The 24,955-nt window shown below is 48.2% G+C and overlaps 2 protein-coding genes across 12 annotated transcripts in view; one reads left to right on the top strand and one right to left on the bottom strand.

Moving 5' to 3' along the window:
- Positions 1 to 5,143: 5,143 nt before the first annotated feature.
- Positions 5,144 to 24,955, bottom strand: part of LTO1 (LTO1 maturation factor of ABCE1) — a 32,642-nt gene continuing 12,830 nt past the window's right edge. Inside the window, exons 5-6 of one of the 10 annotated variants that reach the window (XR_004159870.2) lie at positions 13,169 to 13,332; positions 5,144 to 12,119 (exon numbers count right to left, since the gene is read on the bottom strand). Coding sequence is in view for 9 of the 10 variants with exons in the window: in XM_031553479.2 (XP_031409339.1) it covers positions 13,249 to 13,332 (84 nt within the window). In the remaining variant the exon portion in view is untranslated. The other 9 variants (XM_085224503.1, XM_031553483.2, XM_085224504.1 and 6 more) reach the window with 9 other exon arrangements.
- On the top strand, positions 5,205 to 18,495 carry CCND1 (cyclin D1). Of its 2 annotated transcripts, none has more exons than XM_010711209.4 (5): positions 5,205 to 5,402; positions 6,875 to 7,090; positions 7,568 to 7,727; positions 12,915 to 13,063; positions 18,125 to 18,495. In XM_010711209.4, exons 1-5 carry the CDS (start codon positions 5,205 to 5,207, stop codon positions 18,278 to 18,280), a joined length of 879 nt encoding a protein of 292 aa, XP_010709511.1. In that variant the 3' UTR covers positions 18,281 to 18,495. The 2 variants fall into 2 exon arrangements, with proteins under 2 accessions (XP_010709511.1, XP_085080627.1); XM_085224501.1 differs by lacking the exon at positions 18,125 to 18,495 and adding an exon at positions 13,683 to 16,797.

Genomic DNA, 24,955 nt, shown 5'->3' on the forward strand with positions numbered 1-24,955 from the left:
TTCAGACAAAGTGAATCTGCATCCTCACACTGTCAAGAAGGGCCCTTTAAGCTTGAAACGAGAGCAGATTCTTTCAAACTTTCCCAGAGAATAGCAGTGACCTTGCAGATCAGATAACCCATGGTCTACAAGAGTTCAAATATGTCATCAGGACTTTATTTTACTGCTCAATGTTCCTTGGCCTAGTTGTTCAAATCAGGCTAATTCCAACCTCCACCCCTCCCTCCAGAAAAAAAAAACCCTACAGGAGCTCACAATGCCAGCAGAGCAGAGCTGGGTGCGTGCAGGAGCAAGGATAAACGAGGCCGTATGTCAAAAGCTGGACTGTTGATGAGTGACTACAATCTGATGGATACAGCATATTAAACCTACTGAAAATACTTGTTCTTCTTTATTCATTCTCTAGCAGGCTGCAGCTCATGAAATCCAACATGGACTTCATGTTAGTACAGAAGCTGACTCCACTTACTCTCAGTATTAACTGAGACTTCTCCTTCTGATTTTATAAGAAGATAAATACTTCTTCATGTTGCTGGGGAAGCAACCAGTGTTGCTTCCAATTTGTTGTTGTACCAATAGCATTTGTCTCATGCAGCACGAGCCAACTCAGGGAAGAAAACCAGGAGAGAACCAATCATTTCCAGCAACACCAACTCTCTAGATGAGTTTAGCCTTAACTTCAAACCGTACCCTTAGGCTCCAGGTCAGCAACATGTATTTTATTTTTGAGCACATGAGTAGTTCTGGTGTACTTGTATGTTTTAACTTAAGCATACGTTTGAATCTTTTATTGAATGAGCTTCTAAATCATTTGATATCCAGCCCCATTTCCATCACTGAAAACCATTGTATTACATCACTGGGTTGCTCCAGAAGAAGGAAAAAATATTCTTGGTATTTCTTGAGACAGTTTTCCTGTTGTTATGCTGCTGTTTTGCTGGGGTTCAGCTTCAGTAAACGGTTCCAGCCCCAGTCTGAACTGATTTGATGAAATGCTTGGGTGCTGGACTAAACATGCTCTAACTAAACACGGATTTTGGACAGGAGACATAAGGCGAGGGCTTCCGAACAAAAATGTAGCCATTCCCCTTTTCCAGATCCTCCCCTTCCCAGTGCAGTATTCTGAGAAATTGCCTGTGTGTTTCAAGCCTGCTGCAATTAGCACTCGTGTTATGGCACAAGGCACACAACAGAAGCTTGTGCGTGGCTAACTCGGTATTTCAGGTTGGAACTAAGTATCTTTTTTTTGTGTGTTTGTTTCCCTTTGAGCGTCCGAAGTCTTGCTTTTGAATGTCCTACCACTTCCCAGAGACAATCTGTCAGAGGAACCTGAACTCCCTGCATCCATCCATGTGTTTTCATAGCCCAATGTGACTTTCACTAGAGGATCCCGGGGTTATACCCTCTCAGTTTTTAGCAGCGTGCCTATTATCATCAGCTGGATGCAGGCAAGACGTGCTGGCAGAGCCTTACCCTTTCCTGAGAGACTGGGGACCCTACAGCATGGGAACAACAGACTGCGTAGCAGTTCTTCGTAGGCCAAGACAATGCTTGTACCATAGAGGCCCTTATTCTTTGGAAACAAAGCATCTCTGATTTAGTTAATCAAAACAGACATTCATGTTTTATTCAGGTTTTTTGCTTTAATCCATCTGAAATGTAATACCCGCTAACAAAGATGTTAACACATCTTTGCCTTTTCTTTTTCCCCCAAGAAGAAGCTCCCACAGTTCAAGGTTGTAAGTCTGAGCAATTTAGTAAGTGATGTAAATACAAATGAAAATTAGCCAACAAAAGAAATTCAATTGAGTTAAATAGGAGGCTATTATCATACCTCACATTCCCTGCTGCCCTAGCACAGGTAAGAACCAACCGCAGGGGATTTAACTGCCATCTATCTGCTCACACAGCGCACTCTCCCAGGCTATAAAGGGTACGCAAAGATGGGACTCTGAAATGACGCGTCTGTACAGAGTTATGCTATTCTGTGCCCACTTTTAATCACACTGAGCTGCACTGTGAACAGATAAAAACACAGCAGCTACCACGAGCAGATCAAATTGAGCACACGCATTTCTCAAGTCTCCACCAGGACTGTAATCTCATCTTTCAGGGTTTTTAGTTTTTCACTTCCTTTGCTGGTTTATGACATTCGGAGGCCAGGTTCCCAGCCTTGTCACTGCGCCGTTATTTGGATTCCTCACCCATTTAGCGTGGCTGCTGCACATTTCAAACAGCAGCACCTCAGATCCGCTCCACGCTCGTTTGGCACCCACGTATAAGCGTGCACGCATACATGCAAGGCAAAAAGCAGCAGAAAATCCAGTTTATTCGATTGTAGTCATTAGTGCTATACATGACAGGTTCAATCCTGCTCCCTTTGATGTCGATGGGAATACCTGCATCGAATTCACGTGCTCTTAGAAAAAAAAAAAAAGCCTGAGTTTTGCAAATTTATCGTTTTGTCATCTACGCTTGAGGTTAGAACAAAAACGCGGCGTTTTCGCCTCGGTTCTGAGCCAAATGATGCACACCAAAGCTTCCCAGAGCGCTATGCCCCGCTCCCCACGGTGCCCCGCACGGAGCCCGACAGACGGGAGCCCGACAGACGTGAGCCCACTGCGGTGCGTCCCTCCGGCCCTCGTGTCACTCCGCCACCCCCGTTCGGCAGCCGAGCTTCCCGAAGCGGGCCTGCTGGCGTCAGCGGGGAGGGCTGGGCCGCACCGGCAGGGCGCGGGGTGCCGGCGGGCCGCGGATACCGAAGGCCAAGCCGAGCGCGCGGCTCCACGCGGGCGCACAGCGACGCCCGGAGCCGAGGCGCGGGCCGGGTACGGAGCCCCCCGCGGCGCAGCCCCGCGGCCCGGTCGCACCGACCGACGGCACCCGCGTGCCCTTCCGGCCCGCAGCCGTCTGCTCTTCTGGGGCCGCTCCCGGCACGCGGCTCCCGGCCGGAGGAGCGGCCGCCCGCCACGCCACCGAGCCGCCTCGTGACACGCGGCCGTGCCGCGCGCGGCCCCGCGGCCCGGCGGCACGCGAGGAATGCGCGCTCCCGCGGCGGGGCCGGGCCCCGCTTCCCTTTGTCAGCGGGGGCGGCGAGCGCGGCCCGGGTGACGTCATGAGAAAGTGCCGGCTCCGAGCGGCGGTGCCGGCCGCGGGCGCCGCGGGGCGGGCGGGCGGGAAGCGGATCGCGGCCCCTCGGCGGCGGGGCGCGGCGCGGCTCCGTGCGGAGCCGCGACCGTTAGAGCCGTCGGGGGCCGCCAGCCGCCCGCGGCTCCCTCCGCGCACCGCCGCGCTGGGGCGGCGGGCAGGTAGCGGCGGGGCGGGCCCGGCCCGGGCAGATGCGCGGCGGGGGCGGAGCCGCGCCGCCGGCCGCCCGGAGAGGGGATCGGAGCCCCGCGGCGCTCGCCCTTTCGACCAGTCCCCTTTGTGTCGGCGGGACCGGGCGGCGAGATCTGCCCGGCCCGCCCGGTAACAGCCCGGCGCCGCCATTGGCTCATGCTAATGGGCGCTTCCTGCGGCCGCGCCGCCCCGAGCCGGGGGCTCCCCCGGGCCCCGCGCCAGCGCCGCTCCCCGCCGGCGGCACCGCCCGCCCCAAGCCCAGCGCCCCGCCGGGCGCCGCGGGAACTTGGAGCGGGAGGGGGCAGGCGGCGCGGAAGCGGCCCGACTGAGCGCACGTGGGAAGAGGAGCTGCCCGGGCCGGACGGAGCGGGACTGGGGTGGCGCGCGGCCTCGCTTGGTTCCGAGCGGCGCGGCGCGGAGCTGCAGGAACACTCGTTCGGCGGCTTCCCCGCGGGTGCGCGGCGGGCAGGCCGAGCTCCGCTTTATAAACGTCACCGCTCCCCGGCCCACGTGGGCCGTGAAAGCGGGAGCACGTGTCCCGCGTGCGGCCCGACGGAAGGGCGCGGGGCGGCTTCGCGCCCTGCCGCCCGGCCCCGCCGCGTGCAGCTATCAGCCCCGACGACGGCCCTCAGCCGGGGCGAGACGGAGGCGGGCGGTCAGCCCGGCGCTGCCGGGGCGTGCAGGCAGCGGCCGGGCGATGTGGGCACCGAACTGCACACCGGCGTGCCCCGCGGCTCTGCCGCACGGATCCCGCGTGGCCCTGCGGCGTGCCCTCGACGGCCGCGAGGCCGTCTATAAAAGCCTGGGCCCCAACTGCGTTTATGGCTCGGGCCTCACGGGCCGTTCCTCCTGCCGGCCCTCGCTGCGGCATTCTCCCGTGGGCTCCAGGCTTCGTCCCGGCCCGGAGATGCTCAGAGAAAGCTCTCCGTTGGGGACGGAGCGGGGCGCTTCCAGGTAGGCGCAGCCCCACGCGGACGGGCCGGCACCACGTGGGCTTCTCGTGGGCCCGGCCACCATTTTGTGCTCGGAGGAGCTGTGTCTGCGGGCGGCTCCGCGCACGGGGCGCTGAGCGTGAGCTGCTCCCGTTCGCCGCCCCGCGCCCCTCGGAGGGTGAGGTGCCGGGAAAGGAAGGAGAATCAGAACGGGGGAGACCCCGACGCCTTTACGGTCGCGGCCTGCGGCGAAGTCGACGGGGCTGGGAAAAGAAAAAAAAAAATAAGAGGAAACGGGAAAGCGCTGTCCCCTGGGGTTCCGCTCCGAGGCCTCGTGCCTGGCTCGGAGCGCGGCCCGCAGGTAGCGCCGGCCACAGCGCGTGGTGCCGCGCTCCCCTCCCCGCGCCCCCCGTAAAACAAGGCCGAGCGCTCCCCTGCGCCTGCAGCCCGTGCCTGTGTGTGGCCCGGCCCCATTCATCGCTCGGCTCCCACCGCACGACTCTCTCCATTTTTTAAATTATGCACGAGGCACCGAGGAGACAATTTGGGTTTCCCCCACCTCTCCCCTGCCCTTGAAGAAAGCGAGCCCTCGTCTCATTTGCATCTGCATGAAACCCCTGCGCTCTATAAGCCGAGCAAAGGGGAAGGACTTGAAGCCTATGGGATGGCTTTAGGGCTCTGCCCCTCGCTTTTGGCTCTCTCTCTCTCTCTTTCTCATTCTCTCTCGTGCTTTGATCTCTGCTTAACAACAGTAACGTCACAGGGACTATACAGGAGAGTTTTGTTGGAAGTTAGAAAGTTTTTCAGCCTCCAGAGGGCTGTAGCGGCAGTAGCAGCAGCAGCATCCAAGGGACTCCTGGAAGGGGAAGAGAGAGAGCGAGCGAGCGACTGACTCAGTCCTTGAGGAACTGACTCGAGACGAAGGAGGCAGACATGGAACATCAGCTGCTGTGCTGCGAGGTGGAGACCATCCGACGAGCCTACCTGGACGCCAACCTGCTCAATGACAGGGTGCTGCAGACCATGCTGAAGGCGGAGGAGACCTGCTCGCCCTCGGTGTCCTACTTCAAGTGCGTGCAGAAGGAAATCTTGCCATATATGAGGAAAATAGTCGCCACTTGGATGCTGGAGGTGTGTATGCCGCGGGGCTCCCTCCGCGCCGGCTCTGCCCTCGACCCCCTCCCGCACGGGGCTCTGCTACGGCACGCGGTGCGGCGGCCGCGGGACAGCGCGGACGGACGGACGGCGCGGCGGCCCCACGCCCGGCGGCGGCACCTCCGGCGGCTGCGGGCGGCGCGGGGCCGGGGTCCGCCAGTGCCACCCGTCGGGCAGCCGTCCCCGAACCAGGTGCGCCGGGCACGGCCGGACCGCCGCCGCCCCGCCGCCGCCCGCCCCGGGCCCCGCAGCCCCCGGGCGCGGGACCGTCGGGAGAGGCTGCCGGTTATTTTTCGGGGATTTTATTTTAAATTAATATCCGTGTACACGTATGCAAGCGCTGCCCGTGCCAGTATTACGCGCCATCTTTGTTCTTTTATTGCAAAGCAAAAGCGTTTATTAATCGGGAGAAAATTAGAAAGTCCCGGGGAGCGCGCCAAGGGGGGGGGTGCGGCGGGGCCGGGGCCGGGGGGGCCGGGGACCCCGCTGGGGCGGCGGGCAGGGCACGGCCGGGGGCTCCGCGCTGCCGGGGGGAGCCGCGGGGTGAAAGTTTCTTTGTTCGGCTCGAAGAGAGCTCGGGCTGCGGTCACCCCTCAAAGGCGCGCTTGTGCCGGGCGGCGATCTGCAAGGTCGCCTGGGAAAAGCGGCTCGGAAAGGGCCTCGGCCCGCGCGGGACGCGTTTGGGGGGGCCCCCGGCGGGCGCCCCGGGAGCCGGGCTACATTTTCGTGCCGTTTCCGAAGCGCCGGGCGCCCGCGATCTATTTTTAATTAATTTTTGAAAGCGCGGCGCCGTGCCTCGCTCTGGGAAACGTCGCGCCCGGCCGCGCCGCGGGCGGGAGAGGGACGCGGGGAATTCCACTTCGGGGCGCCTCCCCGGGACCCCCCCGGCGGACCCCGGGCACGGGGTTCGGTAAAGGACCCCCGCCGCTTCGTTTTCAGCGTTTTTCCGGAGCCCGGCGGATTTTTTAAATATTTTTAAATATTTTTTGAAAAGATGACGTCTGGGGAAATGCGGCTGGACGCCACCTTTGTGTCTCGAGCGGAGCGGGGATCGCGGCACCGCAGCGAACGGGGGGCAGAGCGAGGGCGGAACGGCCGAACCCGGGGGCAGCCCGGCCCCCCCACCCTCCCCCCCGCTGCCCCCGCGTTTTCCTGCGCTTTCCCATTTCTATGCTTTTTTCGTCGTTCGTTCTGGGGGCCGCCGCGGCGGGGACGACGAGCTCCTCCGCGCCGACCCCCCTTCCTCCCACGAATCGTTCGAACGCCGCGTTTCCCCCGCTTGGCCCCCGTGACTTTCATTTTCCTTCGCACCTCCGTTCTCCCCCCGTTTCCCGGCCGCGTTTCTCTTTCCCCCCCAACCTCGCCCCGCACGGCCCGGGTGGGGGAGGGACGGGCCGCTCTGCGCCGATGCCGAATTTGTTGTTCAACGATCTCCGTCCTTCCCGCAGGTCTGCGAGGAGCAGAAGTGCGAAGAGGAAGTTTTCCCCTTGGCGATGAATTACTTGGACAGATTTTTGTCGTTCGAACCCCTCAAGAAAAGCCGGTTGCAATTGCTCGGAGCTACCTGCATGTTTGTGGCTTCCAAAATGAAGGAAACGATTCCTCTGACCGCGGAAAAACTGTGCATTTATACCGACAACTCCATCAGACCCGACGAGTTACTGGTAATTGCATATTTAATCACCTCAGGCCAAAAAACAAAACAAAAAAAAAAAGGGGAAAAAAAAAAAAAGAGAGATACAGTTCTCCCGCCAAGCACGCTGATGGGGAACCCCCTTTTCGGGACCGGGCAGTGCCGCATCCTCCCGCCTGCACACCGCCCCGTCTCCGCGAGGCTGCGGACCGGCAGCGGATCCCCGCGCCCCCCGCCCCCCGCCGAGGCTTCCCCGCTCGGAGCCGGCGCGGCGAGGCGGAACTTGGGCGCCCTCTGGCGGCCGCACAGGGTGCGGCGCTTCCCCGGGGTTGCGGCTGGCGGCCCGGTCCGGCCCCGGGCGCGGCGACCCCCGCGGGAGGGCTCCGCCGGGCCGGGCGTGGGTAGAGGGGTGCGGGTGCTGCACGGCCCCGTGTGCACCACCGAGGCTAACCGTGCTTTCCCTCCGTTTCTTCCTCTTCTTCCCCCTTCCTCCCTTTTGTCTTTGCAGCAAATGGAGCTGCTGCTGGTGAATAAGCTGAAATGGAATCTGGCTGCAATGACCCCCCACGATTTCATTGAACATTTCCTCACTAAAATGCCTCTGGCAGAGGACACCAAACAGATCATCCGTAAACATGCTCAGACTTTTGTGGCTCTGTGCGCTACAGGTATGAGCCCTGCACGCCCCGCAAAGCGCGTCGCTCCCCTGCGCACAGCCAGCCCTGGCTTGCGGCTATGGCTAACGTGGGCTCTCGGGGCTGTGGGGAGGGAGCTTAAGCCCTGATTATTGCCCTTGTTGTTTGTAGAAGGTGGATTACTCTGCACAGGTAAGCTTTTTCAGAAGATACTTCTGAGTTGAATGTGTTGGCCGGGGGAGAAGCACCGCTCTTCTCTGTGCAGCACGCTGCAGGGCACAATCCCATCGGCTCCACGCGCTGGGTTTATCAGTGCTGGGGCATCAAGAGGCTCGCTGCCCGCACAGGGAAATCCTGCCTGCGGATCAGTCCTAAGACAACTTTATAGGCAGAGGGAACAGCTCTGTATGGGGGTTTGGAAACTTCCCTCCTGAGCCGCCTCTTCCCCTCTGGCGGCAGTGGCAGGAGCCACGCGGTGCGGAGGCTTTGCTGGCGCGGGCCCGGCGCTGCCATCTGCGCCCCGGCCACGTGCTGCGCCGCAGCCATGTGCAGAGCCATGTGCAGGGCCCCGTGCAGGCGCTCGCCAGGCTGGGTCCGCAGGGCCCCGATCGTTGGTTTCAAGGGCACCGTGCCTGTGCGCGCCGCGGCTTTGAAGTTCCGTGTTTGCATGCGGAGTGTGTGTGTGCGTTTGTGCGTGCGCCGGCTTCACCCGCTGAACCCTGGCAGAGCGGGAAGGAAAAGCTGTCCTCCAGATCTCGCGGTTCCCACAGACTGGAGCAGAGGAGCAGGACAAAAGAAGTCCTGGAGGGAAGATAGATCCTCTGCTCAAACGCGGCGCATTCGTTGCGTTGGCTGTCAGTATGACGAGACAAATCCACGAATGGCAAAGGAGTAAGGAAGAAAAAGCAGCCAAAGCAAATGTTCTTTTGCAGTAGCACGTAAAGAGGAATGCCAGACGCTGTTAGCACCGATAAAACGTAGTGCAAAGGAGATACTGTGCTGCATTAAACACTAATATTTGTTAGCGGCCGTGCTGGAAGATATCAAGCCTGCAATGGGCACCTGGGAAACCTTGGTGGGATGTGTGGTCAGCCCAGTTAGGGGAGCTCGTTTTCCAGATACGGACTTGGTAAAAAGATTCAAGAGACGTCTGCAGGTACTCAGAAGAAAACATGGGTTACACAGAGCCTACTGATAGAGGCCCAGAGACAGAACCAAGCCCTCATGGGACGTCTATAAGCACTGGCATCACCCGGCACGGTGGGGCGGCTCCCACTGCAGCAGCACTGATCCGGGATCGGGGTGTGCAGCCCCCCAGCAGCATTCACACCACCTGCAGAAGCACCACGGGAAAATCAGACATGCTCTCCATGGCAGATCCCACCAGGTAAAGCTGCTGGGACTCTGAACGTGTAACTTGCTGGTTTTGATGCTACCTCAGCTGTTAGCTAAAAAGAACAGCTACCCGGTCTCCCCTTGGATATGGGGATGGTTAACCTAGGTTGTTGTGTTGGCAATGACAGGGATGAAAACAAGAGTAGTTCAAAGGTTGGAGACTCGCTAAGGGTCCAGTACTTTGATCTACTGTTGGTGTTATGTTTCCTTTTAAGAAGCACATCTAGGGCCTTTATTTAACACTGGTACAAACCACAGCTGGAGAATGCATCAGTAAATGAGAGCCATGTTCTGGGAGTTCTATTTAGCTTTTGAAAAACAGTGCTGAGCTCACCGGAACTGGGGCCTTCTTTGGCTCCCTACTCAAGCTGGGAATATTTCCTGGGGAAAATGCACACAGAATGGCTGTTGCTGGGCTCTGTATTTTTACTGTTATTTTTGGATGTTGAGGTTTTCTCTACCTGTTCCTTTCCCCACAACTTCTTTGTTGGCTAGTGAAGATAACGTGGCTTAAGTAGCATCTGGACTTTGGTTTGCAGTTGCTGGGCTGTATTTCCCCTTGCCAAAATGAACCTAGAAGGACTGCAAATGCCTTGTGTTGCCTGGATGCTGTGCTGTGGGGCCCAATCCAAAGTCCACTGGAAAGACTGTGAAACTCGAAGTGGCCTCGGGGGTGAGCTCAGTATGTCCTCTGCTTGAAGTGCACAGCCCGTGTCCCCTCCTGAAGGAGGGGCTCCTGAGAGGAGGCAGCAAAATAATGCTGGCTTAGAAAGTAAGATCTCTGCCAGTTGGCTTAGCAAGGTGAATGCTGTGGAAGTGTTTGTGGATGAGTGTGCATGCGTGCTTGCTCCAGAACGAGAAGGTTACGTCGCAAGGTGAAGTGGAGGGGAATTCCTTCTGAGCTCTCTCTTCAGTTGCCTGCCTAGTAAAAGTGGATTTGTTTGATTTGGTTCAGTTTCGAGAAATCCATTTTCACCAAAGGATGTCTTTGTGCTGTGGTAGGTTTGGGAGAAAAAGAGAAAAAAAAATTAACAGGGGTTGTTTGAAGTTAACACATAATTGAGCTTAATGAATGGGGCTTTGGCATGGCCGAACAAGGCAGGGATAGCTCAAAAGGAAGCAGGCCTCTTTTGGCCCAAGTTAACTCCCAAGTTAAAGGGAGAACTGCGGCTCTATACAAGCATAACAATGAATAGCAACAAATATTGGAGCTTCAGCATTTCATTATGTTCCTCTGGTTATCAAAACATACCAGGCTCCTTTTATATTATTATTATTATCGCCATTATTATTGTTGTTGCTTTCCTTCTCTCGAATGGAGGAAGAAAGATCTCGCTTTGAAACAGCCGGGTTACAATTCTCCTATTCTCTGGCCTTTATAAAATTGGGAGTCTCAAGGTATGTGACCAGTTGGAACCTGTTGCATCTTGCAGCAAGTGATTTATGTTCGCAGTTTTGATTTGCCTCAATGAAAAGATTTTCATTCATACCCCCCAGCTCTCCAGACGGATGGAACTGCTGCTCCATTTAAAAAGGAAAAGGGGTGACTCGCCTTGTTAGGAATTTTTTTTAAAGAGCTGCAGCGCCTATATGCCTGCTTTGTCCTCCCTTCAGGGTGGCTGGCATTCTTCTCTCTCCTCCCCCTCCCCTCTCTCTCTCTCTCTCTTTTTAACAACGCTGAAGTTGTTTATTCTTTTTGGATGAAGTCTCAGATAGGCTACTGGGGATGTGTGCTTCAATTGATGGGGCCCCCTACCCCATTGTGGCTGTGTCAGGTCTAATTCATCTCACCGAAGCCCCCTTGTTCCTGAGCGCTCAATAGCGCAAGATGAGGCGATGGAGGCTGACAATGATGCCACACTCTTCACTTGGGGGCATCCAATTACAGGCGAGAGGGGCCCCCTGATTAATATGCTGAAATTAGTGGCCTCTGCCACAAATAATTCCTTGTTGAGTTGCAACAAAAAGGCAGTCCATGCTGCTTGTCTGGAGTGGTTATAGGGACAGACACAAACTGGTCATTTAAACTTCATTATCACTTTTCCACCTTGGAAAGAATGAGGGTGTGACTATGAATTCATGTTCTTGTTTACTGCTCCATTTAAAAGAAGAACGCAAATATTAATCCCAAACATGATCTTGTCAGGACAGACTTCATTAAACTGACACATTTTGGCCACGTCCTGTGCGTGGAAGGCAGTCAGTACTGGCGTGAAGTCACTGCCGCTGTACCCCGCTGGAAACCAAATCGTGGTCAGATTCACGTTTGCCTGCTGGAGGCCCTTGCTTCTGGAGCCCACTTGCCACCGCCTTTCAGTATTTCAGCTGGGAGACCATCTGTGGAAGGCCAGTGTTGTCAATAACCAACCGTAACTATCTTGATCTGGGGGAATGGCAGGAGCTTGATCCAAGGTGTGTGTACTTAACGTCTGTCCTGAAATGGGCGGGTTAGGAAAAGGGGGCAAATTACATTTGCCTTGAACACGGTGGCGCGCAGGAGATGGCTTTAGACCAAGGTTGGCTTTTTTGTTGGCAGCGCATCACAAAAGCTGGGCCACAATTAATCGTATCAGTTCCAATGTGAAGGTTCGTGGAGCGTGAGGCGAAATGCCCTTTTGAAGGTGGGTATCGGTCTGGGCTACAACAAAGTGTCAGAGATACGTGAACAGATTCAGAGAGGGGACTTGCACAGAGTGGTGGAGACTTTAGTTTCACTGGTAAAAGATTGTCACAAAATTTATTTTACCATAATAAAGGAGATGCGTGGTTTAATACTTACACCGTTCCACTGAGCTCTCTAAGCTGTCCATTCCTTTGATTTCATTCAGGGGTTTGACAGATGGTTTATATTTTTTCAGCCCAGAGGAAGTTGTATTCTGATAAAAGCTGAAGGAATGTATCTCAGGTTCTTGCGTATAATGTGGCATTTCCCTTTCTTCCTCACAAAATCAGATGTTTGTTTTGCACCACTTTTCCCTTTTCTTTTCGATTCCCCTCCAAGGTGTGCGCTGCCACACATCAAACGCATTCCTGTTCAGCGGAAAGAGTCTTAGCATTAAAACGTGGATTATTCTTATTAAAAAATGCACCAAAACCATGCTAAATGGCAGAGATAGCCCCTTAAGGAATCATGGGAGTGGCTTTGTGGAGAGACCTACAGCACTGCAGTCTGGAAGGGGGCCCAGCCTCTTGTCAGCATGGTGTCACATCAGAATGTAACTGATTGTCCGCCAATTCTTGGGACCCCCGTCACTTAGTTATGCCACATTTACATTAAATCCCTGTTGCCGGGATGGATGGCAGCCACTGACAAGAGACTAGGTCGAGACAAAGCATTTTTAAGATGAAACCTTAATTTAAATATGGATTATCTGTCTCCTGACAGGGCTAAGCGGTCTCTCTCTTCCTCTCTTTTTACTGATGTCGCTGTTCATTAAAGCCATATTCCTTTGAATGTCAGTGCTTTAGACGGCCCAGGGACTCCGGTTGGAGCACACCTAGGGCTCGGTGGTGCACAGTACTGGGGAACGGGAGCGGGTTTCCCCTGCAGCGCTGCACCATTATGAGCAAAGTGCTGTGGCACTGAGGTCCCCAGGTGATGGTGGGCTACCAGGCGTCGTGCACAGCGGGCTGCCCGCCTGGACCAGAGTTGGCAGGTTGGGGCCTGTGGCAGCTCGGAGCGGGAAGCACCGGCGTTTGGGTGCAGCAGCTGGCAGCTGAAGCCATGCTGGGAGAAGAGAGCGTATGTGTATGGGCAGGCTTCTACAGCAATCATTTCAGTCTTTTTTTTTCTTTTTTTTTTTCCCCTCTTCTTTCTTCATACAGATGTTAAATTTATTTCAAACCCACCTTCCATGATCGCAGCTGGCAGTGTGGTAGCAGCTGTGCAAGGCCTGCATCTGGGGAACACTAACACTTTCCTCTCCTATCAATGCCTCACACATTTCCTATCACAAGTTATCAAATGTGATCCGGTAAGTGACTCTTCTCAGTTGATCCTTCTGCCTTAGAGTTTAAGAACGAATGCCTGCTTGCTGCGCAGTAGCTAATCTGGCAGTAAATCTCGATAAAGGTCAAACCTCAGGGTGCGTTTCCTGAAGATGCTCGCTGGTGTTCATCCCCGCTCTGTGCTGTCGTTACGGCCATTAATAATCGGCAGTTACAGTGCTGCAGTTTGCTGATAGGAACGCCACGTCCAGCTCTGGTGTTCTTGAGAGGCGTATCTGACAGCGCAGAGGAAACCCTGAGCCGAGTTGGGACGATTGCAAAAGCCGTATTTACTTGTAGGTAATTAAACAGCAGTCTGTGCAAAAGAAAACTATTTAAAGTAAAGACGAGGAAATAGTTACTGGGATTGCAATAAATGGACCTCGTGGTATCTCTGACCTTATCTTTGACCATTCTTGAGGCCTTTTATTGTGCCAAGTGGTGTGAAAAAGCCCTTCTTAAAAGAGTTCTAATGATCTAATTTGGTTTATTACGTGCTAGACCTGCACAGTAGCTGGTATTGAATTCCTTTTTGGAACAAATGCTTGTCCCACGACTTTCTGACAAGGTAGATGGTCCTCACAGGACTCTCATTTTGCCCTGCAGCTTCCAGGAGATGCACATCAGTAACTAGCGAGCAATAAACCTTTCATGAGTGAATGGGCCAGGAAGGGAGCCTACAAGGAAGACCTAAAGTCAATGATCCATGTCATAATGGTGTGTGAAGTTGGGGCAGAGTTGAGCTTTGTTTTGAAACAATGTGGAAGACCAATAAATAGATGCTTTTAAAAGGTTCCTGTGAGGTCTCCCAGTGCTGGACAATGAGACAAATAAAGACAACTCTGTGGTTAGGGCAGAATCTTTGAGATGTTGTTATATAATTTTACACGTTAATAATTTAAATCCATAGAGAATTTTATCAGTCCAGGTCCATCAGAACAAGTTCTGTGTAACTGGGTGTTGTTGGCGGGATTGAATGATTTCTGGAAAGATGAATGCATCATAATGAATTATTCACAGTAGAATATTTTATGTTAGACAAACGATGAGAAAGAACTGCTGACAAATACTATATCACAGCTTATTATTTTGATCACTTTCACAATGCCTCAGTATTCAGTGTGGTGTTTTTGCCATTTACGTTACCGCAGCTAAAGTTGTATGGATCCAGTGTCGAAATGTTAGATGTTCTAGGAACCTTAAATGCTGAAGTAAAACGCTGTAAATATCCCACAGCTCAGTTTGGTATGTACATGTAATGCTTTCAGTGAGTTTGGGAGCAGTGTAGGTACGTCAGCGTGTGATTGGCCTCTCCTTGGCGCAAGGTGACTGAAGGAGGTACTGAGGAAAAATTCTAGGCTTGCTGTTGCTGTCGACAGCATCTGACTCAAACAGAGGTAGTTTTAGTCATTCCTGACAGAGCATTCAAGGAGATGCTCTCACACCTTAGAGAACAAGAGCATGTCCTTATATGACTTGACTTATTTGATGACAGCTCTTTTAGAAGAAAATTTAGCAAGAAGAGAACCAGTGCTTATTTGTTTTCTATTGTCCAAGGTCGTCATAAGGCCAGAACCTGTACGACCTGAACTTAAAAAAAGCTGAGACCTTTGAAAGGAAGTAACTATCTTCCAGCTTTTACTGCCAAACATATTTACTTGTTAGTGCAGCTAGAGTTGGAAGGTTTTTGTAGAGACTACTACAGAAAATGAGGACCGTAAAATTATACTAAATGTAGATATATGTTGTGTTTGTAATGGAATAAGAGTACAGCATCTTTCTGCTACTACTTACAGCTTACAGCTACTACTTTGGAAAGGGTAAATTGCTTGATTTTGTACATAGTGTGATTCCCTTGCAAGTTTCCCATAAGGCAGGCCCATGTAAGCCTACTGCCAGTGTCTATTTAGCTGGCATCCATGTGAAGTTCGTTACTCCACAGTGATGGTTCCTCTTTGGCAGCCTACACGACCGAAGCCCTTTATACTGATGTGGCTGAAATATTAAGAGTGTGCATTATAACAGCATGGCTAACGTTCTCCCAGATTATCTATTAGCTAGAGCAGCCGGTCTGTTGGATTTCAGGTTATGTAATTACACTTTTTTTACCTTTAGTCTCAAAGAAAGCTGAATCTAAAGTAAAATGGATATCACCTGATTGGAATTCCTTTATGGTTCATGTTTATGTTGGTAGGAGTCCAATTTCCCATTTTGCCTTTGATCAGGGGTAATTAGAAGTCAGATAATCACAATTAGAAGTCTTGGGCTGTCTTCCATCATTCTATTCTTGACCCCATCATCCAAACAGATGGAATTTTACCTGACATTCATTTCCAGGCCAGAAATTTGCTAAACTAGATTAGATTGGGTTTCCATGCTGTCTGTTAGCACATTGGAATTCGTCTCCTGCCTGGCTCTACTCAGAGGCACCTTCAGACATGTGCTTGCTATCCAGAGCAGGTCAGGCAGTAACAAAGGACTTCCAAGCAGCTTCCTTTTTTTTGTTGTTGTTGTTTGTTTCCTTTAGTATCTGACCTTGGAGTGTGATCATGTCTGCTGTGTGTGTTAAAAGTATTTGACCACATCACTTAAGCTAGCAAGTCTTTTCTTCTTTTTCCACTGAGGGTCTTAATTAATCCAGGAAGGGTTTATGACCTTGAACAAACTGTGGGCATTGAAAATTTGGGTAGCGAAGCAGAAAAGTTGTTGGGAGAAGTTATCAGAATAATGCACAAGTTTAGTGTTTGCTTTTCAGCATTGAGAAGTCCTGAGAATGAAAACAAGCTTTTATTAGGTTGTTCACGGTGAATTTTGTATTTTGCAGTTATTTTTGCTAGCCCTAAGATATTCCTGCAAACAAACGGCTCATCTGGTAACTAACTGAGCAATACACGGTTTGAAACAAAATGCCTAACACTTAAAATACTGTCCATCGCCTGCAGCAGAAGACTGCCGTTCATAAAAGTTGTGAGGATAATGCTTTAAAGCATATTAGGCAGTTCTGACATGCTGTACTGTGAGACTTTCACAGGAATTAAAAATATCTGTGGTCAAAAGTAACCTTTAAATGATGTAGTTCTAGATATTAATTGGTGGCTGAACTCCAGAGAGAGAAGAATAGGCGTTTATAGAAACCCTTTTGAATGGTTTGAGTTTTTAGAACTCAGACATGCTATATGCAAATAGCAGCATTAAAAACAAAAACAGGATTTGCTTTGCTCTGAAAATAAATTGGCTTCAGTTTGGAACCCTGGGCGTAGTACCTTGTTATAACAGAATTATCTGAAAAAGTGCCCGGATTTGTAAAAGTGAAAATCCCCAACCCGCTATTCATGTACTGTTTAATACATCTAATTCCAAGTGTGACTGAGGTACATGCTGCAGGACGGGCGAGCAGCGGCCGCGCAGACAGGATTGATCTGTCATATCTTGGGAAGGGGTGAGGGGCTTCACAGGGAACTTAGTGGGAAGGCCAGAGGAATGCAGGAGCCAAAGGCATCATGACTTCAGGATATGAGGCGTTTCTTTTTGTCATTTAAAACTCTGTGTGTCTCTGTCAAGAGGAAATATTACACTAGGGTTTAAACCAAGAAAGGTCATAGGTTATGTGTTTTCAGTGAGCTGTAACTGATGGTCTGATCTGCTTAGAGGTAGGATTAACCTCCCTCTCTCTCAGAAAGGCCTCGCAGAGAATTGTTTGCTTGGGTTTCTAATCTTATTTTACCCCAAATGCCATGTGCCCTTATTGGTGGCAGAGGAGATTCTTGTGGTAGTGGAATCAGTGAAAAGCTGGTAGATCACACAAGAAGCCTCTGAATGAAGGCAGAATTGAAACTGGGAAATAAAGAAAACAGCAGGCAGGTCACCCTCTCAGGAAAACAACATTCATTCTCAGTCATGCACATCCTAACACTTTTGACGGCAATTTATCATGGAAGACTGGGTTCACCGCAAGGGCTAACACATGTCATAGGTTAAATCAGAAAAGGCAGTACTGAAAGGAAACTTCAAAGTCCTTCAGACACAGAGTTAAATATGTTGGGAAAAAGCTTACGATATTTGTTGTATAGATAAGAGTAAACAGCACGCTGGAGGAATTTTGGCCAAACAGCGGGATTGTTGTGCCTGTTGAGGCACCAGTTCTGTGCCCTTGCAGTGGATGTGCGTGGCTCTGAAGAATGCAGTCGCAGTTTGCAGGAGGTCGGACAGGTTGAGCTGACAGGCCTTCTCCAAATGGAACTGCTGTGCATCAATAGGTAGACTTGGATGTGCCTGCTCGTGGTGTGCTCAATGGCTGGGGAGGTTCCCCTTTCCCACAGTGGACCTGGTCCTGCTGGGCACTTGCTGCTCTCCATTCAAACTGCAGCCAGTGCACAGTACAGCCTTGGCACCTTCCAGAGTGGGCACCAGACACAGGCTGTGAAGTTGGGGAAAGGGCTCTCGCTCTGAGCTGTCAGGGGGGATGCAGTAGCAAAACTGAAAGCAAAGTCTTAGTGATGCTTCTAAAAGATCCCTGCGCATGGGGGTCACGCAGGTGGTTAAGTTTCTCTGTTCAGGTGCTTTCTGAGTTAGAAATCAGTTAGCTAACCTGAGCTGCCCATGACTGCAGATAGTAGCATGTTCAGTTTTGTGTATCGAAGCATCCATGTACGTGCCACTTCCGTTGAAGAGCTTTCTCATCCAAGGTCCTGCCAAGGTGGCTATTGCCCGTGTCACTGCAGGAGTGTGCACCACATCCACGCAGCTCTGTGTGCTGACACAAGGAGCAAAATGACATTGTTGCTAGAGGAGCACGTGTGGAGCTGCTCACTGAGGCTGTTAAATAGAAGATGGCAGGAGTTACTGCTGAAGGCTGGAGCCAGTTAGCATTCTGCAGCAGTTTGAGTGCCTCATCAATCCTTGCACTGTTCAGCATTGCTCTTCCTACAGTCCCAAATAACACAACTGTATTTCTCGTGACGTTTCAAGAAAAGGTATTTTGTCTGTGATGTTAGTATTTTTCTAAAGGACCCTGGGTCTTTTTTCTCCTCCCGCTTAATCTTCCCTAGGATTGTTTACGAGCCTGCCAAGAACAGATTGAATCCCTCCTTGAATCCAGTCTACGCCAGGCACAGCAGCACAACGTATCTTCAGAAACAAAGACTGTAGAGGATGAAGCAGACCTTTCCTGCACACCCACTGATGTGCGAGATGTGAACATTTAAGAGGACTTCTTCTAATGGGTTTGCTTGGCAAGAGAAGCAGACAAAGAAAGGGCATCTGAGAAGGAATCAGCATCGGGATCTCCCCCCCAGAAACCCTTTTCTCCAGGACATTTTTATACCAGAAGGGAAAACCAGTCTTGTTATATTTTTTCTTGCTCTGTCTCCCTTCCATCTGTGACTTCAAACAAACAAATAAACAAAAAATACCCCAAAAACTGTCTTAAAAAAGGAAAAAAATAGTATTTGCATTGCCCCCAGGGGTTTGTGCTACAAAAATAGAGGATTTTATACAATAATAATCAACTAGTTTTTATATTAAAGTGTTCTTGTCTGTATGTTGTAAAAATAGGCATTAACACACAAAATGTCTCCAGGGGAGGTATTAGATTTGATTTCTTACATATAAAACCAACCAACCAACCAACCAACCATTTTTAAAGTAGAAGAGGGTTTTTTTAGATAGTAAATGAAATATTCTTTTTTTTTTCTTTAAAAAGCATAACTTTAACGCAGTTCTAGGCTTTTCTGTATCTTGCTTGCTTATGCATTTAGTCACTTTATAATTCATCTGTAAATGTTTATTTTATTTCCTTAGGTTTTTTTTTTTATCCTCTTCACCTTATAAATGGTTAACGTAACCCATAAGTTAGTGTATGTTAGTATACAGCATTATTATATGTTAATCTTTTTTTTTTTTTTTTTTTTTTGTGCCTGTGGATTGCCTGTGCATTTGTAGGGTTCCAGCTTAGCGTTGTTGGGAAAGGCCAATGTACTACTCATACGATACTCTATTATAAAGAGAAACCGAAATAGTGACATAATATATTATATTTTTGTAATCTTCATATTTTTGTAGTTACCTGTGTAAAAATGCTGGTCTGACCCCACAGATATTCAGCCTAATTATGGTCAGGTTCAATCCACAGTTTAGTCTTTTTTGTTTGTTTGTAATATTCTAAAACCATTCCATTCAAAGCACTTTCAGTCCATTAGATATAGGAAATACATTCTTTTATTGTGTGGGAATTTTTTTTTTTTTTTTTTAATGGAATGGTTTGGAAATATATTAAGTGCTTGTTCGCAAACTCAGAATTGCAAAGCAAGTGCATTTAACTATGGTGTTAGAGGAAAGGTGATTTTTTTTTCCGAAGGTTGTGTTCCAGTGAGAGAAATTGCATTCACAAATTGCCAGGATATCTTCCTATCCTTTTCTATAGAAAAGTTGAAGTTTAGAAATCCTTTGGTGCCAACACATGGTTATAAATTAGGGGCCTTAAAGGTTCACGTATAGGACGCATAGTTTAAGGACTGTCTCTAGATGTTTTACAACTGAAGGTTTTTAAACACTAAAATATATAATTTATAGTTAAGGCTAAAAAGAATATTTATTGCAGAGGATGTTCGTAAGGCCAGTATGATTTGTAAAATAATGCAATCGCCCCTTTTTGAAAAAAAGAATCGTTCTCCCCTTGATGTCGCAGTTTTAACACAGCTTATTAAAGAAAAAGGACACGCTTCAGAGAACAAACCCAAAACCAAGCAGTCTATTTGGCCCCTTAGACATTTTCAATAGCAGGCTAACCATGAAAAAAAAACGCCATAGTTAATAGATATGAAAATTGGAGTACTTGAAAGAAGTTCTTATTCCAGTATATGCCCCATTTTTTTTTTTATTTAGCTACAAATAGAAAATTTGCACATCTTGGCTATGTATCTTTTTATTATTATTTTAGGAAGTAGCTGAAGGGACGTGGACATAGCTGTTGAAGTTGATGCTCGAGGAGAATGTGATGGTGAAATGTATGTGAGAAAACTGCCGCTAAGGTGTTGATTGTAAAAACAATACAAAACAAAAAAAAAGGAACGGAGAGAAAAAAAAAAAAAGAAAAAAGAAAAAAATAAAAAAAAAAAAAAGAGAAAAGAGAAAAGAAAAGGAGCGGATGCTCCATTTTTATTGAGCTGCTATGGATAAATTCCCAGCATGGTTTGAAAAAAAATTAACATTGCTTTTCTGTATCTTTGTCATTGTGTTTTGCTGCTATTTTGTGGATCAGTTTTTTTTTTTTTTTTTTTTTTTTGTTATACAATGTCATATACTGCCATGTTATAGGTTTTAATTTTCTCATAGAAAATTATATTATTGACATCATTTTTTTTTTTTGTAGATTTTTTATGTGATCAATTTTTACTTAATGTGATTACTGCTCTATTCCAAAAAGGTTCCTGTTTCACAATACCTCATACTTCAGTTAACCATGTCTAGACCAGGTTTTAATGTTCGTACACAGTGCCTCATAGTTCTACTGCAAATGGAAATGCATCGAACGTTGTTCTGAATGGGTCTCGCGATTTGCAACTAGGTTGCATTGATTTAAAGACAGCAGACATTTCAGAAGATCGAGTAATGTCGCTTTTTGTTGTTACACATTTTATAAAGCTGGATTCTTTGTCTGATCTGGGGTTTATTATCATAGTAGTTCTAAGCTGTGTTATTAGCCACATTGATATATGAAAGGTGCATTATAATATAACTTTTGTATGCCACCTGATGTGGTTCCCGTCAGTTGGGATGCATCACTTGGTGTGATAGGTTATCTTCTGGAACTCTTAAGTATTTTGTGTGTTTAATCTGTTATGATATACTAGGGTTGTTTGTTGTTTTTTTTGTTGTTGTTTTTTTTTTTAATTTTTTTTTTTTTAATTATAGCATAATGCTAATTTAAAAAGCCTGTAAATCTCATAAATAAGCCAGCTAACAGAGTTGTATGCTGAAGAATAATCTAGCTGTTGCCTGTATGCTGCTAAACCAAAACAGAATTAGAACTCTTTTGAGGCAAATGCAGTTAAGACCCTACATAGTGCATAAACAGAGCATTGCAATGCTACTAGCAGTCGCAGGACCCAGGAGGACTGGATACATTCTGTCCAAATTTCAGGAACATTTCTTACTGCTTACCTCATAAAACACTTCTGTTTGTGGCATCTCTGTGTCTCTGAACCAAACATGATTACTGAGTTAGTGGTTGTTGGTTATGTTATGTGTTACACTGAGTGGCAGTGTGTACTGCAAATTTCTTTCCATATTGTATGTACTGAAATGCCAAATCCAGATACGTGGGTTCATGTGCCAACAGAGATGCTTTGTTTGTCACGTTGTTATAACAATCTGTAGTAAGCAAGCAATTCAGATTTGTACATTTTTATATTGTACTTATTGGCATCACTGGTCTGAAATGCACATTTTCACCAACAGACCTGTAACAGACAAGTTTCCAGCAAAAAAAAAAAAAAAAAAACCAACACTAAAGTCTAGAAATAAAATTGGTAAAACCCAGTGCCTGCTTGTTGTGTCATTTTATTACTTTCACACATGCAGAATGGTAGCAACTATGTCATGTAATAAATAAGCCACGCCACTCTCATTCTGACTGGGCTTTAACAATTGCAACGCTAACATTCTTATCCCTGCTTTAGGAAAGCAGGTGTTCTTAGAAGTGGGCAGGTGACTGGCACTCAATTATGCTTGTCAGTGTTGGTCAGTGTATGGTTTTGTGCCTGGCAACGCATTTACAGAAATGGTTTGTTTTAAAAACAGACAAAATCAGCAGTCTCTTCCTTCCCTCCACCTCCTGCAAAGCTTTTGCTGGTTACTGGTATCAGAGAGAATGCGGAATTAATACAGAAAAAAATTAAAAGCCTGCTAAGATACACAAAAAAGAACTGGACTCGAGAAGGAAATACAACAGTAATGAGGTACGATTACAAAATGAGAAAAACCTGTTTGCCAATTCCTTCTCCAAGGTGCCTCTCTGAAAACAGGATGCGTGTTGCCAATTGCAAGAGCTGGGCACAGCAGCATCAAAAAAGCAAATTATTCTTTGTGGAGAACGATCACGCTTCTAATCTATATGCTGACTATTGAGAATGAGAGGAGAACGTGATGTCAGTACCGCATTAGAAGTATCAACTCATGTGAAATGTCAAGTCTCCCAGGATGACAAGTCTGGTATCTGCTTTATGAGCTTCCCAGTGATTAAACTGCACGTCACAACCTTTTCTATGCAATAACTACTGCAAAGGAGGCTACAATGAAAGCTGCTGACAACTGTTACACACTAGTGCAGAATCAGTCTGTCCTAGTTCATTTACTCATACGTTTTGAGTTTGAGGACATACTTATGATCCTGATTTGAGACAAACAGCTTTTTGCTGGGGGAAGGGGGGGGGGAAGCAATGAGAAATTTCTATCTGCTTTCTGTTGAACATGTTAAGTGGTTTTTGCCTTTTCTATGATGTTTTACACTATTAAAAACAGATATTCTGTGACTTTTAACAGGTTTAAGCCCTCACTGTCAGTTCTGCTATTTGCATTTTCTTTCTCTTAAGCATCATTTCTGAATGCAGCCTACTAAATTCAAATGTATTATTCACATTGAAAAGGGCAGGATGACAAGAATGTAGCAAGAAAAACAATTTACTATAGGCTGTAAAAAATATGCACATTCAGCTAGGCTGCGCTCTTGCTCATTAAAAGGAAAAATACTTTATTACATCAGATGGAGAAGCGTACACAGAAAACCTCCAAAAGATCTCTACAAACTCCAATTCCATTGCTGAATTCAGACTGGCAAACTTGTATCTTTTATGAATATTAACATCACACATTCTTTATTAAAGAATAAGCATGGTCCATTAAATGCAGAAACTGGAAATCCACGTATGTGGAAGCATACTTGGCATTTAAAGGGATGGAAAACTCCAGATAAAGGAGAAAGAGAAGCTACTGTTTCAGGAGAGCCACAGGAATGACCCAAGAAGGTGGGCTAGATGCTCTGGTAAGATTCCTAGTAGTGTCACTGAAAAGCTACAATGGGACAAAGGTAGTAAAGCTACAAATGATGGCATTTCAATGAAATCCCACCAACATCTCTTAATGGGAAATGTATCTTTTTCAGACAAACATGGTGATTTTATGATCCCAGCAATATAACTGACACAGGTAATTGCAGTGGCACGGCAAACATTCCCATTTAGCTTTTGAGTTCCCCACAATATTAAGATCAAACAATGATTGCGTATTTATTAACTGGATTGCACTGCTAACGTAAGGCTTGCCAGAATTCTGATTTTGCTCTTTAGGCTCAAGGAGCAAGGTAGAAGTTCTCTTTTTGCTTTTTTAGAAATCTGATAAGAAAACCAAACAGTTTCTCAGCGATCCCATTAGCACCTGCACAGCCATACTAAGAAACTGCTAAATATTTCCAGCCACAATTTTTACGAATTCTCTCACTTAAAGAGAAAACTGCTGGCAGAAAGACTGGGTGCTTTCAGTGTACCACAAACAAGGCACACATGCAGCATCTGAACTCTGCATGGGCTTTGCTGCTGTGGAAGCACCACCCCGCAGTACAGGGACAGCTTCTAGGGCCCAGACTGTGCACAGCATTTCCAGCCAACTCCTGAATATAAAAACCAACACTCTGCAGAGGATCAATTCCTACCAGAACAGCCCCTATTTTTTGGGGAGCAATAACTACTACACACAGATCAATTCCAACAACAGCTTTTACCTTTCCAAGCTCCCTCTCTGGGTTCTGGAGGTTGTATTTAGTGCTGCTAGAAGTCTTCTCACTTACACTGTATGAAAAAAATAATCCATTTGTGTGGATTTCATCTCTGTTCTCATTTTACTTGTGGCTTATGCTACCTTTTCATTTATAATCTCTCTGAAGAAATGCAACACTTAATTTTTATTTCAGGTAAAGAACCCGTCTCAGTGTAGCAACCCATCTCAAAACAGAACACCAAGCCTGCACATTCACTTCAAGACAAATAGAAAGTTACACTCCTGTCATATTCGAAGTACAGATTAGGGCACAGCTACAGCACGACATTCCCGACTAAAATGTCTGCCATATGGTGAGGCCTACCTGAAAGCCAAAGGCTGCCCACTCATATCAGACCTTGATTACATCTGCTCATCTCTGACTGACCTGGCATGAACTGCGAAACAAAGAAGCAAAACATGAACTTAAGCAAATGTTGCTTAAGTCATATGTGGTAACAAACGTGGTTGGGGTGAGCGGTGAAGGCCTAGGGCTTCAATTTGTATGTGAGTGCATGTGACTCACAGAACAGAAATCACTATCTACTCACCGTTCTCAACCTGAGCAAATAAATTTTGGATGATATGTTGCTGTAGTAGTGTGGCTTTTTTATTTCACCCATCATAGGTGAGTACCTGTGGCACTTGTCTACATCCATCCAGATGCTATATGCCATTAAATGCTTGGTCTCCTGTGACAGCTAAGGAGTTGGGCTGAGATGAGCAAACCATTTAACAAAGGCCACTAGGCCACCACTAGAGCATTACGACAGCTTGCCTGAGCCAGCACTGAACGAGTGACCCGGTGTCCTAAGTCACTGCTCTGATGGTAAACTGTCTGAAACAGACAATTGAGCTTTTTGATGTTTTATTTCTCCTTTTATTAGATTTTATCACTATAGGTTGTTTTGAATACACGGTATTACTTTTGAACAGCTTTTTTGCTCCTTCAGCACACACGGGCCATCGTTCTTTACATTTGGTTGCTGGCGACATTAATTACGAAGAACAGCTCTCCAGCAAATTTACTCCCCAAGCTTTCCAGAAGAAATCAGCAGTTATTTTCTATA

The sequence above is a fragment of the Meleagris gallopavo genome, chromosome 5 (genome assembly GCF_905368555.1).
Source record: "Meleagris gallopavo chromosome 5, MGAL_WU_HG_1.1, whole genome shotgun sequence".
In the NCBI taxonomy this organism is placed as follows: Eukaryota; Metazoa; Chordata; class Aves; order Galliformes; family Phasianidae; genus Meleagris; species Meleagris gallopavo.

What these genes read in the sequence shown, in the direction of transcription:
- CCND1 (XM_010711209.4), top strand. Translation starts at nt 5,205, where the DNA reads ATGGAACATCAGCTGCTGTGCTGCGAGGTGGAGACCATCCGACGAGCC. An exon ending in TCAGACCCGACGAGTTACTG is followed by an intron (nt 7,091 to 7,567) that starts GTAATTGCATAT and finishes TTGTCTTTGCAG; the next exon opens with CAAATGGAGCTGCTGCTGGT. An exon ending in AAGTTATCAAATGTGATCCG is followed by an intron (nt 13,064 to 18,124) that starts GTAAGTGACTCT and finishes AATCTTCCCTAG; the next exon opens with GATTGTTTACGAGCCTGCCA.